General features: G+C 42.6%; 2 protein-coding genes across 5 annotated transcripts in view; one reads left to right on the top strand and one right to left on the bottom strand.

Annotated features, from left to right (window-relative positions):
* LOC124137513 overlaps positions 1-18,524 on the bottom strand; it is a 493,827-nt gene that overhangs the window by 215,657 nt on the left and 259,646 nt on the right. The gene's annotated exons all lie outside the window — the stretch shown is intronic.
* Positions 1-18,524, top strand: part of LOC124120933 (WD repeat-containing protein 19-like) — a 49,334-nt gene that overhangs the window by 11,667 nt on the left and 19,143 nt on the right. For 3 of the 4 annotated variants that reach the window (XM_046483842.2, XM_048387757.1, XM_048387756.1), the window contains 13 exons: positions 3,343-3,381; positions 6,080-6,171; positions 7,104-7,344; positions 7,437-7,551; positions 8,050-8,156; positions 10,830-10,955; positions 11,450-11,599; positions 13,409-13,489; positions 13,973-14,039; positions 15,916-16,088; positions 16,508-16,545; positions 17,509-17,606; positions 17,706-17,767. In XM_046483842.2, the coding sequence (XP_046339798.1) occupies positions 3,343-3,381; positions 6,080-6,171; positions 7,104-7,344; positions 7,437-7,551; positions 8,050-8,156; positions 10,830-10,955; positions 11,450-11,599; positions 13,409-13,489; positions 13,973-14,039; positions 15,916-16,088; positions 16,508-16,545; positions 17,509-17,606; positions 17,706-17,767 (1,389 nt within the window). The remainder of the gene's footprint in view (positions 1-3,342; positions 3,382-6,079; positions 6,172-7,103; positions 7,345-7,436; positions 7,552-8,049; positions 8,157-10,829; positions 10,956-11,449; positions 11,600-13,408; positions 13,490-13,972; positions 14,040-15,915; positions 16,089-16,507; positions 16,546-17,508; positions 17,607-17,705; positions 17,768-18,524) is intronic. The other variant, XM_046483843.2, reaches the window with a different exon arrangement.

Consider the following 18,524-nt stretch of genomic DNA (forward strand, 5'->3'; position numbering starts at 1 on the left):
CAGCTACCTTTGTATCATTCCTGTGTTAATTCTATTGATTTCCAGACCCGTGAAGATCAGGGGTAGAATAGGTCTAAAGCAACCCATGCTAATGGGATTGGGTGGTCAGGCTCGCTGATTTGGTTGATGCATGTCATCGAATCCTAATTGCGTGGATCGATGCTCATGATGTCTATCACTAGATTGTCTGGTCTAGATTCGATTATTTACAGACCGCCGTCATATAGCTGGAATGTTACTGTGTGCGGCATAAAACAACAAACAAACATATTGATTTCCGAAGGTAATATGCCCTCAAGGTGGCATTACCTAAAAGCTAATTCCTTACCATGCTTAAGGGGGACTGTGTTCTGTTTATGTCATATATGGGGGCGGTCGGGTAGCCTAGTGGTTAAAGCGTTAGCTTGTCACGCCGAAGACCCGGGTTCAATTCCCGACGTGGGTACAATGTGTAAAGCCCATATCTGGTGTCCCCCGCCGTGATATTGCTGGAATATTGCTAAAAGCGGCGTAAAACCATACTCACTCACTTATGTCATATATTATATGAAAGCTATGTTACAGTAAAGTTGGTCTCAAGTTCTAACAAAGGAAAGATATAATAAAACAAAAAGTTCAGACATTATGCCCTTTTCAGGTTCTATAAGGCAGTTATCAGTCAGACCTGTTATTTTAGAATCATTTTATGTTGGTCCTGTCAATGAACCTCCCTCCCCAGCATTTGTTTGTTTGTTGTTAAACACCACACTCCGCAATATGCCAGCTATATGACGTTGGTCTGTAAATAATCGAGACTGGACCAGACAGTCAAGTGCTTGACATCATGAGCATTGAACTACGCAATTGGGATACCATGACATGCATCAACCAAGTCATCAAGCCTGACCACCCATTCCCGTAGTAGAGGACTCTATTAGAGTTTGTTACAAGTAGTTGAGAATATGTTCCAAGCAACCTTTGCTCCACATTCTAAATGGATCAGGTGGGTCAGTCTTGGTGACCTGGTTCATGTGTGTGTCATAATACCTCAACAGTGTGACGAGTTGCTCACAATATCAACCACTGGTTGGCCTGGTTCAGACTTGATTATTTACAGGCAGCCAACACAGCTTGATTATAACTGAAAAAACAACAACCCAAACAGATGCCTTTAGATTATCCAAGCTGACATTAATTCAATCGTTCAGTAAACGTCAAAACAAATATTTTCGATATGCATAAGAAGGGGGGGGTGTCTTAATTTTAAATCCATATTGTCAATGTGTGTACGCATATGTAATCATGTCAACTTTGAATGTGCATGAGTTGTCCTAAGTGTTCCCCGAGAGACAATAATTTGGAAATACACCTGATTTGGGCCTGTCTCCAGATATTAAGCATGATTGATCAGAAAGTCCAAACCATGGCAATACCAGGTACTTCTTCATGACTATGAGTACTTTAGATATTGATCATATTGTCTGCGTGGTAGTGTTGTGTTCAAAGTAGTCCTATACCTCATAATATGACATGCTTTGTTTATCTAATTGTATGCTGCCAGAGATTTATCTTGGATTCCAAACTAAGTGTCCTTATGATACAAATTGGGAAACTGTCTTTATTTTGTTAAATTATTGTTTTTTAAGTTCATATTTTCTAAAGTCCAGAGGTATTTAAACAGTGAATTTCTACATGGCATCAATTTTAACTGCATGCACAGTGGGCAGTTGTGACTGGTGAGAGGGATAATACATCTTCCCGAGGCAAGGGAGTTAACTGACTGTAAAAGTCCAGTTTCCACCCTTGCCGAACAGGGCTAGAAATTCTGGGCTCGATCGTAGCGCCACCAGTGCCTATTACGAGTTATGTCCCTTCTATGTCACTCCTTTTGACCAATCAGATTCCACCTCCCATATCACTTGCATTTGCTTCATACCAAATGGCGGTGCCCAGTCAGTACGATCTGATCGATAATCAAAATCTATATTGTGATTAAACGATGATTACTTGCGAAGTGCATCAAATCACGTGAACACCATGATTAAAAACTTGAAAAGATTTGGAAAATATCAGTTGATGCCACGTTGGCGGTTCACGTACTTTGCAAATCCGGTAAGCGCCCGAAATCTGCACGGTTACGCGATTTTGATTGGACTATGCATGAGGGCTGCAACGAATACACTATGAGGCAAATATGATTCTTCTCACGAATATAGGGTAACGAATACAAATATTGATTCACGAATACAATAACAAGTCAGCAGCTGATGTATTATTTGTTATATTCAGTGAAGCAATAACAACATAAATTATTTGACATGGTTTGTTAATTCTTAATATATTTTACAGCTGTATACTGTACTTATCTAGGTAGTAGTATCTGCTCAAATGCAACAATGACCAGTGACCACAATACTGTCAAATTAAAAAGCATAAGAGTGTTGTCTTTTGAAGAAATCTATGCACATAATATGTTCTTATGGATATTTTGATGTAAATGCACATGCTTGCATACATAAATATTTGATTCAAGTGGCCACAAATAACGAATTCAATTCATGAATGGATACAGTTCGTAACAGCCCTCCTATGCATAGGCTCATTAATCCAGCGAAACTATGACTCTGTAACTTCAGTCTATTTCGGCAGGATAGAAACTGGACTTTTATGGTCGGTTATCTCCCTTGCCTCGGGAAGATTGATAGAGAGAGCTCCACAAACAGACAATTGCTGTGGGGAGCTTGTGAATACATTACACTTTTACTATGAACCGGGAATTTGTTAATTGTTTCAAGGTAGAGCTAAAAAAATATTCTAGCACTTAAATGGTTTGATATAAAAGATAAATTATTTAGCATGAGAGACTAATTTAGAGCAATGGGAGAGGAGGAAAACACCCACCAATACAGATGGCCTTAGCTGTATGTTAGCAGCAAGGTGGTATACAGTTGAATCTGTTCAGGATCAGTAGAGAATATCAGCATCACAATTGTTTGTCAAACATTATCAGTTTCTGTTCAGGAATTTGATTTAAAATTCCTGTAATGATATGTCTTTAATTTTTCTGGGGAACACTTGTTTGTGTTCTATCTTGCATGCTGTCAGGCAATGTGATAATCTATAATATCTGCATCCATGACAGACAAATTGTGTACCCGGGTATATTAAAATCTTTTTACAAACATATTCATATTCGAATGAAATGAAACATAAAAAAGTAAAAGAGTCGCAAATAAACATGATAGGGGTTGATACACATGTATTTATTGCATGAATTCTGTTGGAATCCTGATATTTTGTAAAGTTATTGACTAACAAATAAATGCTGACCTAAAGACGATGAATAATCACTTGTAACCACAGGTTGTTGACAAAAGAGGCAAATTACATGTTGTCTCCGAGGTATGTATGTTGATATCTATGTTGTGGAATTCAAGGTTTGAATTTGGTGCATGTTACATAGTTATTCACAGATAACAGAGACATGTGACATACACAAATTGCTTTGCACTTTGTAAAAGAGCATGTTTGTTCAAAATAGAAATGAATTATTCAATATGATGCAACAGACAAATTATTTGTATATTTTGTTGCCATACATCCTCTATATCTCTAGAGCTCGCATTTCAGTGAAGCTACACTTACCCTTGGATCCATTCTTGTGGTTGGGGCACAGGTGGCCCAGTCGTCTAAGGCGCCGCGATTCGCTGCGCAGAGTTGCGTCCCTTGGACACGCCAGAAACCTATGATCCCGGTTCGCCCCGACTATGTTTCTAGGTTTGTCAGCACCATACCCGTGCTCGTGGGTTTCACCGAAGTGGTAAACGTTTGAGACCTGCATCACTTCGGGCTTTCCTCCCACATTAAGCTGACATGCCGTGATATAACTGGAATACTGTTAAAAGCGGTGTTAAACCCAACTCACTCACTCACTCACCCATTCATGTGGTTCTTGTGATCTCAAATTACCCACCTCTGATTTTCCTTAACATTTTAAACCAAGCAATCAAACCTCAAAATAAGGTAAAGTGAAATGGGTAAGGGAGGACCTTCCTTTGCCAGTTGTAATGGACATGAAGACATCTTTTCCAGCAAAAAGAATTTTGAGCGATTTCTTTTGTGTGTCAGTCAGTTTTTCAATGTTGATTTTGTCGCGAACTGTATCGTAATCAATGGGACTGGATGCCATGGTGTTAAAATTGCCAGGCCAATGTTGAGGCTGTTTGGTAACTCACATTCTGATTGGTCTGTTTCACTGAGAAGCAGAGTAAATCAAATTACCTAATGAAAATCAAGTGCAGGCAATTGGAGATTGTGAGGACCATGGGAAAAGATCCATGGGTTAGTGTAGGTTCGTCAAAATGCAAGCCCTGGAGATATAGAGGCTGGCTGCCATATAGAGATGCTTTGGTGGCTTGCTTTGGAGTTACCATGGTAACCATTATGACTGACATGTGGTTGAGCAGGTTGACTGAGTAACTTTTTATGAAATGATCAGTTTATAATCAAAATAAGATTTCAAGTGATTGTCATTTTGTGTTCTTTCATACTTTGAAGGTTATGACTTCAAGTTCAATTAAGTGTTTCAAATTGGTTTGATTGTTTCTGAATTATAATTTATTTGTATGAATGTTTATGTTTGAGAATTTGTTGCATATGAATAAGTGAAATATGGCTGATATGACATGAATAGCTATAATATGGCTGAAATAGCATATGATTAGCCAAATTATGGCGAAAATAACATGAATAGCTAAAATACGGCTGAAATAGCATATGAATAGCCAAATTATGGTGAAAATAACATGAATAGCTGAAATATGGCCGATATTTCATACAAATAGCTAAAATATGGCCACAATAAAATATGAATCCCTGGTAAAGGTACTCACACACTTTAGTAGGGGACATGATCACGAAGTCACATGTAGTTTGGTGATGTTCAACAGTGAACGGATACTTTACGTTCATCACAGACTGCATAGTTTTTGTCCACTCTTGGTCACTCGAGTGATGCATTTATTGATAATCCACTGTATTTCCTGACTTGCTTTATGTCAACTTGAGTATCTGCACAAAGTGGTTTAGGTTCTTTGTTGTTTTGCTATGGTATTGAGGATATTCTCTTTCAGTGAACGTCTATATACTTCTGTCATGATGTATGTCACCCAAATGAAATATTTACAACCTGCAAAAGTGTTCAGATTTTAGACTCAGTTTACTGTGTTTGTGGTGTTTCAAAATGAGCATCTTATTTTTTGAAATGTTAAAGAGTGTATATTCACCGTTTTAAGCACCCTGATGTACTTGTAAGGGCGTTGGCTGCCTCGTCATGTAAGGCGCCACAATTCACTGTGCAGAGATTTTGTCCCTTGGGCATGTCAGAAACCTATGATCGTGGGTTCAAATCCTTTTTCGCCCCGATTATGTTTCTAGGTTTGTCAGCACCATACCCCTGCTTGTTGGTTTCCCCAAAGATGTACATGTCCAAGACATGCATCACATCGGGCTTTCCTCCCACATCAAGCTTGCACGCTTTGACATAACTGGAAAACTGTTAAAAGAGGCATTGAGCCCAACTCACTCACTCACCACTTGTCAAGTACTTGTAATAAGTGCCCCCAACTAAGACCAAAAAGTTTATATTTCCTTGTGTACATTTCATATGTGTTTTACAGAAACAGCAGAAGGGCATATAATTGCTTTGTTACTATAAATAATCGAAAACGTTTTTGTTTCATCAACATTTAAAATACGATTGTTCACTACCACTCAATCTCTGAAAAAGGTTTGAACAAGCGCTCCCCTTAGTCAGTTTTCTAGGCATGCTGGGTGCATATTACGGTGAATTTGGTTTATTATTTTGCATATAATTCATTGAGGTTATAATAATCGGTTATCATGGTTTATGTCAATTGAAAATTATCAAATTAGTCTCTATATAGAATGAAATAGAACAATTGTGTATCTTATGCTATGTTTGGTTTTATGAAATGTGATGGTCAGTTAATCCTCCAGTGATGAAAACCACCTGAAATCAAAATAATGAATGTGTTTTTGAATTGTGACTAATTCATTATTTCCTGGCTGTGTTTTGTAGGAGCTGTTCCAGGCTCGGAACCACAAGGACAGCCTTGCAAGTATCGCCATCTCCACGTCCCTCAACAAGGCAGCTTCATGTGGAGACAACTGGTAGGTCGTTTATTTCTTATCATATTTCTGCCAGAGAAACCAAGATGAGGTGAAATGGGGTTAACGTCATGTTCAAGATTATTTTACTTATCCAGCTACATGCATGTGTCTGCTTGTCTCAGTCGAGACTATAGTGCTAGCCCAATGAGATATCAGGCTGCAGCTTAACCACCCAGACACAGTATACTGACACCAAGCCGACCAGTCCTTCTTTTATCTCCTTAAAGGCGAGTGCCAGGCAGGGCAGCAACATGTATCTTCTTATGTCTAGTGGTATGATGTGGTGGGGATCAAATCAATGAACTTCTGTTCTCCAGAAAATAGATGCTTTATCCGCTACACCACGGAGGTGGTCTAGAAAACAAAGAGATGTTCTGTACTAGTTTTGACAGTCTGAATACTTATAGGCATTAACTGTTAGAAGCCATAAGAAATGGTTTTTATTCAAGTTTACTTTGATATAAAGGGGGCGGAGTGGGCAAGCGGTCAAAAATGCCAGGGAAGCAAGTCCCAGGTGCTGAGGTCATATCACACAAGTGACTGGGTTGTTATTCATCCTTGTGACCAACAATGTTTACAGGTCCTAACAGTGCTTTCACTATCCCAAGTGTATAGTACATTCACCCTGTGCTCTCAAAAGAACCCACTCGTCCGATGGTAGATGATCAGATGGTCAGAATGGTCAGGGAACAAATAAAACCGCATTTGAGCAGGTACTAGTACCTGGATAAGTGCGGTATATATAATATAGCATAATATTTGTGATGTCATAATGTTAGTGGGAAATGCTTACACCATCGACCACATGTTTTCAAGTTCTCTGATCCAGTCATACGTACATCTGCATTTAAATTCATTTGATCTCCCTTGCAACAATGTTAATCTACTGACCATGTCCACCAATTGATTTTCTATGATTGTCGTGTTTCTAGCATCAAGGTCCATGATCTGTCGGACTTGAAGGAGATGTACGCTATCATCACACTTGACGATGAGAGGGGGCTGGACAAGATTGGCTGGACGGACGATGGTCAACTGTTAGCTGTGTCCACTCAGAGGGGTAACCTGCATGTGTACCTGGCTCGGCTGCCCATGCTGGCCGCGGTCACTCAGACACGTATCGCCCATCTCACATCACTGCTGGAGGTTACTATCGACGACCTAGTCACCAAAGTATGTATGCAGCCCTCTACGTAGCAACTTAAATCTAGGGAGACTTGACTGCAACTTGTCAACAACATCTGTAACCAAATGTGTTCTTTCAGGAGCCACCCATTACAATAGCCATTGAGGTGGAACCGTCCTTTCTTGGAATTGGGCAGTACCATGTTGCCGTGGGGATGAACAACAGAGCCTGGTTCTATCTGCTTGGAGATGATGGTAAGTCAGTGTTCTCTTAATACTCACGACGTATGAATTTAGTTAAAAATGTTCATAAGGACTTATGAATTCACTTGAAACTGTACAGCAAGAGTTGATTGCTTATTTCCAGCTGTTCCCATTCCACTAACAGTAAATGAAGGTTTGCATAAATCCATAACATCTCCTCTTCTGAAGATAAGGACAGTGATAAACTTGACCGTATTGTTAGCTGTTAACAATTAAGCAACATAAAAACTGATTGTTCTTATGCTGTCAGAAAGAGCATCTTTCAGAAAAATCTTATGTTTTGCTTTCATTTGTTTCCAAACATGAAACATTTTTATCTCCATTTCTAAAACATATGCAGAAACCAGTGTGTATGCACCAATTTTTAAAACATTTTGTTAGGATCTAGTCTGTTTTTATCTGTAGGCAAGTTCATTGAATAACATGTGTATGCCCTGGATAGATTGATGTTGGTTCTGACTATTTGTATCTTGTGGTTCTCTGTGTCAGGTCCCCAGAGATTGAAGGACCGGGAGTACCTGGGAACAGTGCAGTCCATCAGTCTGAATGGCGACTACGCTGCAGTGAGCTTTGAAGGCAAAGTGCAGCTCCATATGGTGGGTTGTAGGTGTTTGTGATGGTTACGTGATGGGTAGGGTAGGGTGATTGATGGTGGGTAAGTAGGGTGATAGGTAGTGGATGGTGGATGAGTTAGGTAGAGTGGTGAGTTGGGTAGAGTGGTGAGTTGTGGGTGGGTAGAGTGAAGGGTAGTGGGTGGTGGATGGGTAGTGGGTGGGTAGTGTAGGGTGATTGATGGTGGGTAGGTAGGGTGATGGGTAGTGGATGAGTTGGGTAGAGTGGTGAGTTGTGGGTGGGTAGGGTAGAGTGATGGGTAGTTGGTGGTGGATTGGTAGGGTAGAGTGATGGGTAGTGGGTGGTGGATGGGTAGGGTAGAGTGATGGGTAGGGTAGAGTTTGGTGGTGGATATGTAGGGAAGAGTGATGGGTAGTGGGTGGTGGAAGGCTAGGGTAGAGTGATGGGTAGGGTGGTGGGTAGTGGTTGGTGGATGGATAGGGTAGAGTGATGGGTAGTGGGTGGTGGATGGGTAGGGTAGAGTGATGGGTAGTGGTTGGTGGATGGGTAGGGTAGAGTGATGTGTACGGTTGAGTGATGGGTAGTGGGTGGTGGATCGGTAGGGTAGAGTGATGGGTAGTGGGTGGTGGATGGGTAGGGTAGAGTGATGTGTACGGTTGAGTGATGGGTAGTGGGTGGTGGATGGGTAGGATAGAGTGATGAGTACTGGGTGGTGGATGGGTATGGTAGAGTTATAAGTAGGGTAGAGGGATGGGTAGGGTAGAGTGATGTGTACGGTTGAGTGATGGGTAGTGGGTGGTGGATGGGTAGGGTAGAGTGATGGGTAGTGGGTGGTGGATGGGTTGGGTAGAGTGATGGGTAGTGGGTGGTGGATGGGTAGGGTAGAGTGATGAGTAGTGGGTGGTGGATGGGTAGGGTAGAGTTATAAGTCGGGTAGAGGGATGGGTAGGGTAGAGTGATGGGTAGTTGGTAGGGTAGAGTGATGTGTAAGGTAGAGTGCTGGGTGGTGGATAGGTAGGGTAGAGTGATGGATGGTGGATAGGTAGGGTAGAGTCATGGTTAGGGTAGAGTGACGGGTAGTGGGTGGTGGATGGGTAGGGTAGAGTAGCGGGTGGTGGATGGTCAGGGAAGACTAGTGGGTGGTGGATGGGTAAGGTAGAGTGATGGGTAGGGTAGAGTGACGGGTAGTGGGTGGTGGGTGGGTAGGGTAGGGTAGGGTGATTGTAGTGGCTGGTCGGTGGGTGTGTAGGGTAGGGCAGGGTTTTGGGTGGGTAGGGTAGGGTCATTGTAATTGGTGGTCGGTGGGTGTGTAGGGTAGGTCAGGGTTGTGGGTGGGTAGGGTGATGGTATTGAGTGGTCGCTGGGTGTTTAGGGTCGGTCTGGGTTGTGGGTGGGTAGGGTAGGGTGATTGTATTGGGTGGTCGGTGGGGGTTTATGGTAGGGCTAGGTTGTCGTTGGGTAGGGTAGGGTGATGGTAGTGGGTGGGTGTTTAGGGTAGGGCTAAGTTGTGGGTGGGTAGCGAAGGGTGATGGTTTCTGGTGGTCGGTGGGTGTTTAGGGTAGGGCTAGGTTGTCGTTGGGTAGGGTAGGGTGATGGTAGTGGGTGGGGGTTTATGGTAGGGGGTGGGGGTTTATGGTAGGGCTAGGTTGTGGGTGGGTAGCATAGGGTGATGGTAGTGGGTGGGTGTTTAGGGTAGGGCTAGGTTGTGGGTGGGTAGCGTAGGGTGATGGTAGTGGGTGGGGGTTTATGGTAGGGCTAGGTTGTGGATGGGTAGCGTAGGGTGATGGGAGTGGGTGGGGGTTTATGGTAGGGCTAGGTTGTGGGTGGGTAGCGTAGGGTGATGGTAGTGGGTGGGGGTTTATGGTAGGGCTAGGTTTTGGGTGGGTAGCGTAGGGTGATGTTAGTGGTTGGTTGTTTAGGGTAGGGCTAGGTTGTGGGTTGGTAGGGTAGGTTGATGGTAGTGGGTGGGGGTTTATGGTAGGGCTAGGTTGTGGGTGGGTAGCGTAGGGTGATGGTAGTGGGTGGGGGTTTATGGTAGGGCTAGGTTGTGGGTGGGTAGCATAGGGTGATGGTAGTGGATGGGAGTTTATGGTCAGGCTGGGTAGAGTAGGTTGGTAGGTAGGTAGGATGAGTAGGGAGGGGATTGGTTTGGTAGTGTGGTGGTTGGGTAGGGTAGAGTAGGCTAGCTTGGTGAGTAGGAAACATAGGGTAGGGACAGGATTTGATGCGTTTGGTGGGGTGGCATGGTGAGTGGGTAGAGTAGGGTAGGGTAGGGTAGTGGCTGGTTTGGGTAGGAATGGCGGTAGTGAGGTAGGGATGGGTTGGGGAGGGTTGTGATGGATTGCGTAAGGTTGAGATGGGTAAGATAGCATAGGGATTGGATGAGATGGGTATGGCAGGGAAGGGTAGCTAGTGTAGTGCTTGTGCTTTTGGGGTTGGGTATAGATGCTGCATGCATGGTGAGTAGGCAGGGTAGGGTGTTGTGTGTGTCAGGTAGGGTAGAGTGTTAGGTCAGTCGGGTAGCGTAGGGTAATGGATGTTTAGGTGAGGGTAAGGTATGTAGGGATGGGATGGTAGTCAGCAATACGAAATTTAGAGCATGATTATTATGACTGAGACCAAAAGATTTTCAGAGGTCAGATATGAGCTTAACTGTATATATAAAGGTGATTGTTTTTATCCTGATGTGTGTGCAGATTGAAGGGGAGACAACTGCTGCTACTGATGAGCGGGAGACCCGACTGTTCCCCGGCAAGGATGACCGAGATGTTCGCATCACATGCCATGACATGACGCCAGAGTTCCTCATCTATGGCACCGATGTATGTATCATACAGCAAGACAGCTGAACCATTTCATAGAAGCTTGCATGATACAATGGTCATTTTCAGTATCAGTTTTCTGTTTTTCCATGAGGCATGATAATGTATTACATAATTGTATTACAAATCTGTGTAATATCTTGATGATATCCAAGTTTGCAGAAAATAAAAGACTTTGACTTTGAAAATGATTTGTTTGTTAGTCCAGGCCAGAGGAGTTTTTCTTCATCCATATTCATTTTGCAAAAAATCATCTAAAAGCAATGTATTATTTGTTCCTTTTCAAACTTGAATCAAAAAGGATATTTTCCATTTTCTGTACTTTTGCTTATTACTAACAAATAGCAAAGAAGATAGTTATCCTTGGCTTGAAACCTCGGGACTATTACCAGTTTTAAATTGAAAATGAATCAGATGCAATGTTTGATGACAAATGTGCATGAACAGACTCTCTGTGACACAGCTGCTTTATTTATTTTTGTCTGTTGACTTAGAGAGGAGATGTCCGCTATTTCTTCATTGAGGACTGGCAGTTTGTTGTGGAGTACCGTCACGTGGCAGGCATCAGGAAGCTCTTCCCCGACGCCAGCGGCACCCGGCTAGTGTTTGTGGATGAGAAGACAGATGGCTATGTCTATAATGCAGTAAGATCATTGACGTCAGGTCTTTATTTTCTCAGCCTGTGCCAAACACGTTTGAGACTACTTGCTAAACTTGGCTCTTAGCATCTTTTTCTGTAACATTTAGGGTAATGTGGACTATTGTTAGCTGAGCTCATCAAATTGAACAGTATTTCACTAGCTTTGGACTAGTGGCTTAAGTTGCAGACTGCAATCTTAGTCTGTTAGTCCTGTTGGGATTCCAGGGAAGAATGAGCCCCCAAGACCCGTGCTCGTTGTGTGAGCTGCATGGCGTAGGGGATAGATGGTCCTTACACCATGAGAGCATGGATTGGTGCTCAGGCTATCAATCCCTGGTTTCACTTTTGCATTGCTATTATGTTGCTGACTGTGGTGATGAGCTACATTCTCCTGCTCATACATTTAAGGATTAGGAAATCACAGTTGAAATAACACACACATGCACACATCCACCTGACCCACACCCATACTCTTACCCACACATCCAGACACGTGACTGCACACATCAACCTGACCCACACCCATACTCTTACCCACACATCCAGACATGTGACCACACACATGCTTTCACACACCCATGTCCATGCAAAGGTCATAGCCAACGCCCACACCAACACTCACACCCTCACACACACCCATACCCTCCCACAAACACTGGCACCCATACTCACATTGAACATGCACCGTCACACAAACCAACTTTCACTCACACCAACACCCACACTCACACCCTCACACACACCCACACCCTCCCACACACCCACACCCTCCCACAAACACTGGCACCCATACTCACATTGAACATGCACCGTCACACAAATCAACTCTCATGCCCACACTCACACCCCCCCCACACCCCCCCACAAGCACACTCACACCTACACTCACACACCCTCACACAAACACACACATGCTCACACTCACACACCCTCACACATACACACTCATGCCCACACTCACACATACACACTCACACATACACACTCATGCTCACACTCACACAAACACTGGTACCCATTCTCACACTGAACATTCACCGTAATACAGACCCGCTGTCTCTCATGCCCACACCAGCGCACAAACACACTCACACCCACACTCACACACCCTCACACAAGCATACTCACACTCACACACCCTCCCACACCCTCACACAAACACACTCATGCCCACATGCTCACACAAACACACACATGCCAACACTCACACATAATCACACATACACACTCATGCCCACACTCACGCCCACACTCACACATACACACTCATGCCCACACTCACACACCCTTACACATACACACTCACACACCCTTACACATACACACTCACATTTACACACCCTTACACATACACACTCACACCCACACTCACACACCCTTACACATACACACTCACACACCCTTACACATACACACTCACATTTACACACCCTTACACATACACACTCACACCCACACTCACACACCCTTACACATACACACTCACACACCCTTACACATACACACTCACATTTACACACCCTTACACATACACACTCACACCCACACTCACACACCCTTACACATACACACTCACACACCCTTACACATACACACTCACATTTACACACCCTTACACATACACACTCACACCCACACTCACACACCCTTACACATACACACTCACACCCACACTCACAAACCCTCACACATACACACTCACACCCACTCTCACACACCAGCACACACTTGCACACCTGTTTGTGGTTGATGGGGAGGGAACTGTATACATGTGACATGAGCTGTATTTTGATCCAGTGTTAATGTGATCCAGGTGAATGACACAGTGATCGACATCCCCAACTTCTCAGCATCTATCAAGGGAGTTCTGTGGGAGAACTGGCAGTTGGACAAGGTAGGCAAAGAGATGCTGTACTGTTTTATGAAGTATATACATAAATATATGTGTATTACGCGCATGGAATATATCAGAATGAGCCCAGATTAATAATTCACTCTCTTAGCTGATATGAACATCATTTACGTCAACCACAATCAGATTAAGGCTACAAACACCTTGAAATTAACCTTAGTTGTCAAATCAAATCAAATCCTGTTCGTTTCGTTTTTCAAGCCTTCAGCCTGTGTACTACTATACAGTACCTCATAATCATGAATACTAGAGAGTTGCACACATTCAAGATAAATACTGTGCATTATTGAGCAGTGACAGGTGATAATAATGATTGCCTATACATTTAAAGTTTCATTAACATATCTTGTACAATTTTCTGACCTTCATTGTCAGAGACTTTGGATACATATATCATATTTTATAGATTGAACAATGTTCTCTGTTGTACAGTCAATAGCAACACATCCCCTGGTTGTTTTTCAGAGCGTGTTTGTGGCGTATGACAGCGAGAAGTTGTACACGTACGTGTACTGCCGAGAGTCAGTGACAGGTACACCTGACATCATGACTCCCATGTACTCCGGGGGCTTCATGGAGCCCCCCGGGATGGGGGTGTCAGTCTGTAAGTAGGGGGGCAGGGCACCACGGAGTTCTACACACGGAGTGGGGCACACGTTCGGGGATGCTGGTTCAACTAACTGAGTTTGTTACATTGGCACAAGGTGTGGCTGCAGGAGATGGTGATTTGTCTGGTTTGCTCAACTGCAGGTTTTGTGTTTACATCACTCTTGAACTGATGATGTCAAGCTTATTTTCATCTGTTTACAGGAAAAATGACATTTTTTTCACCACATTTGATGCAGTGCTTAATATTTTTACAAATGATTTTCAAACAAGTACTTGCCATTAGTTTCAGCACACATAACTTTAATAAGAATAATTTAGTAAGTAGGGGGGCTGTGTATTGCCAAGAAGTATGTACTGCAATATATTGCTTGCATGCAAACAAATGAGATATTGCTGGCTGCAAATAATGACATTTTGGTCCTCTGTTACTGGAAACAATCACCGTGTGGGCGAAAGTATTGTTTGCCTTCGCATGTGTATTGTGAGATTGTTGTGTTTTCTTCCACTTTCAACAGGGGCGGTTGGGTAGCCTAGTGGTTAAAGCGTTCACTCGTCACGCTGAAGACCCGGGTTCGATTCCCGACATGGGTACAATGTGTGAAGCCCATTTCTGGTGTCCCCTGCCGTGATATTGCTGGAATATTGCTAAAAGCGGTGTAAAACCCTACACACTCACTCACTCACTCCACTTTCAACTGCCCATGATTTCCTTAGGACCATAGCATTGTTGGGAACGAATTTGATCGCCATTTGTAATATTTTCAAAGAAGTCACACAGTGACACATGGCAGTGCAAACTAGAAATATAATTGGTCGGATACAGCCGTACTTTTGGAAAATTTAAATTTATTTAATTATTGATAAAACAAAGAAATACACTTAGTATGTCAATGTATGACCCATTCAGATCATATACATATTGTTGAAGGGTTGTATAAACCAATAGGATATCCTGTATGCATTGGTAGCACTTATTAACAATACAATGTTTACTAACAGTGTATGTGCATGAACCACAGTGTTGACACTAACAAGCAGTGTGAGGCAGGCACCCAAGGATATATAAGGTCCTTTTTATTACTCTATTCTTCTCTGCAGGCATGCCCCAGTCATGTAAGGCACCATAGTTCAGTGTACAGAGTTGTGATCTTTCATGCCAGTAACCTAGGATCCTTGGACCAAATCCCGAATATTCCCTGATTATGTTTCTAGGTTTGCAACATACCCATTCTCGTGATTTTTCACTTAAGTGATAAACATTTAATGCTAAGGCTCTCCCACATAAGACACTGCAACACACACCTAAAAAAATGTTAAATCAAATGGCATTAAACCATTCTCTCACTTACTCCCTATTCCTCAAGTGCAGAATATAGAATAAGTCTCCAGTACACCATCCTGTTGATAGACGTCAATGAAATAAGGACTGGGTGATTTATTATGAGTGAACTGTCTGATAGTGTGTCAATGTACTGTACCTACTAGATCATTGTTCATGCATTACTGTCATTTTGGAGGAGATAAGAACATGAAAAGAAACTGTAAAATAAGCTACCATATTGGCCACTTTCTTTAATACTGGGCTGCCTGATACATTGAATCAATGATTTAAAGCATTATCAATGATAACCAGAAGGAGGTACCTCATTCCACAATATGTTGAAAATATAATGTTGATTTTGAATTTCACATTTTCTAACTTTATGAATGTCTTCGTATAATAATAAAACATGTCTGTTTTCGCAATGGAATCCAACTAATGGACGATGGTTATTTCACATTTCTGTGTTTTCATCCAGGCTCACAAGTCCTGTATGTGGGAGAGACACGCCTGCCCTATGGCCAGATACCGATCATGCTCCACAATGGGGAGATAACTCTGCAGACACAGAGTGGAAAGCTTGGCAACCTGCAGCTGAACACCCACTCTCATGTGTTCCATGAGAATCCCCAGGATCTGAAACCTGCTGAGGTAAGTTTTATCCAACACTGTGTCTGGAGATTATCTCTGCTTGTGTATCATCTTGATCATATATTCAAACCTTTTCTTCCTATTTTCTCTCGGGGTGATGGGGTCGCCTAGTGGTTAAAGCATTCGCTTGCCATGCCAAAGATCCAGGTTAGATGTCCCTCATTGGCAATATGTGTGAAGCCCATTCCTGGTGTCCCTGCAGTGATATTGCTAAAATATTGCTAAAAGCGCCATAAAAACATACTCACTCATATTTTCTAAAACTACTGCCATTTTCGACCCTGTGGTATAATATTTGATAATAAAATATTTTTTTCAATATGAACACAAATTGTTGGATATCTTTAAGGAGAATATTTAGCTATATAATTCCCAACAAACCAATATGTTAAAATGACAATAAAATTTGTACTTTACAGCTTTCAATTGCTGCCCAGCAGTGTATCAAGCTAAGAAGGTAGGCACCAGAACCTGGACACTGTGAAGGTCCGGGGTAGAATTGTTCTTCAGCAACCCATACTTGTCATAACAGGCGACTAACGGGATCGGGTGGTCAGGTTAGCTGACTTGGTTGATGGTTGTCATCATATCCCAATTTTGTAGATCAATGCTCACGATGTCTGTCACTGGATTGTCTCGTCCAGGCTCAATTATTTACTGATCACTGCTGAGTGCGGCGTTTAACAACTAACAAAAAACCACCTGCACCTGGATTAGAGGACAGACTAGATACCCCTTGTCTAACCCAGGCAAGTAGTTGGGACCGCCTCTGTGGTTGAGTGGTACAGTGTATGCCTGGAGAGCTGAAGGTCTGGGGTTCAATCCCTGGCCGCATCATGCCAAAAGACGTTTAAAGATGGTACTTGGTGTTACCCTGTCTGTGCTTGGCATTAGGGGGCTAAAACAAGGACTGGTCCGCTTGGAGTCAGTATACTGTGTCTGAGTGGGGTATTCATGTTAAACTGCGGCATGGTATCTCAGAGGGCGAGCACTATAAATCGGCATCAGTCCGGACTAGTAAAAGCAGCCACACACACACGTGCATGCACGGTGCTATATAAGTGCAATAATCTTGGACGCGACAATAAACCTCATTTCACCTCACCTCAAAGTACAAAGTGGTTACAACGTGTGATGTTTCTATTGCATGTCCTTGTCCAGGATTTATGAAATGTCCCAACAATTTTATGTTTTTATATTTGGAACTCCCCAATTATGAACGTTTTGCATGATACAGAAATTAGATATGCTGATCTGACTGCTTCACCTGATCTCACAGAGAATTTAGAAGGCTAGGCGCTGATTGGCTGATAAGAAAGTTCACCCGAGACTGTGATAAAGCTATGTTGTGATTGACAAGTGATGATGTCATATTTTGATTGTTGAGGAGCCCCTGTAACCTGGTGTTTGTTTCCTGCAGATTCCGGGATGCTTGGATCTTCTGTCACTATGTCAACAGGAAAGAGGTCTGGGTGGAGTTGGGGAGGGCAGCGCTGCATAGCCTTGACCTTGACTTCGGTGAGTCACAAATCCTTCCCTTCCACAAGGCATCTCAAGTACCTAGACAACATTCAGCATGATGGAATCATCCAATGATTTGTTCTTATTTTCTTCCAGCTATCAGAGTGTACAGGAACATCGGTGATGTTGGCATGGTCACCTCCTTGCAGAAGGTCAAGGTGAGTACAAAGGTCGTCATTTTGTAATTAACCAACCTAGGTGGATAGGCAAGGACTTTTAGATACTGTATTTGCTGTAATAAGTGCCCCAGGTGCTTGGAAACTTGACAAGGGCAGGGAATTTATTAAGATCATACACAAGTCAAAGAGATCGAGTGGAATAGAACGGAATTAGTTCAAACTAAGAAATCATATACCCTTTCTAGGGAGCTATGTTTTCTGTAGAAAGTAGTAATATTCTCAAAATAATATTAACTGTGATGTAAAGTTTCAGGTTTAGTTTGGGAACCTGTAAAAATTATCTTCTGATTGGTCTCGAAGTTTAACAAGGGCACTATGGAGTTGGGTGCTTAATGAGGCATGTTGGTTAATGGAATAAGTCGGAAGACTCCTTTTCTTACTTTTCACTACTTCCTACTGTATGCTGTCTCACAGATTTTTCTAATCAGTGCTATTTTTTAGAGTAACAGGACGTCGAGCATTCTGAAACTTTGTTTGAAAACAATTGCCGATTATCCTTCAGCTTACTCTGCTCTGCTGACCTTATTTCGATTCTGCTCAGGTGACCACACCGCGGGTGTAGGCCAGACTTTTCTCTTGTTTGTCAACAAGCGCACTTATTCTGAAATAAGAATAGACAGGCGAAATGTAACCCTTTCAGTGCGCTTCACATATTGTTTTGCTTAATTATATAGATATGCTACTACAACTGTGACAGTGAGGTGCATGACAATATAGTTTTACACTTTATCAAAGT

The sequence above is a fragment of the Haliotis rufescens genome, unplaced genomic scaffold (assembly GCF_023055435.1).
Source record: "Haliotis rufescens isolate VD_foot unplaced genomic scaffold, xgHalRufe1.0.p SCAF_7, whole genome shotgun sequence".
Lineage (NCBI taxonomy): Eukaryota > Metazoa > Mollusca > Gastropoda > Lepetellida > Haliotidae > Haliotis > Haliotis rufescens.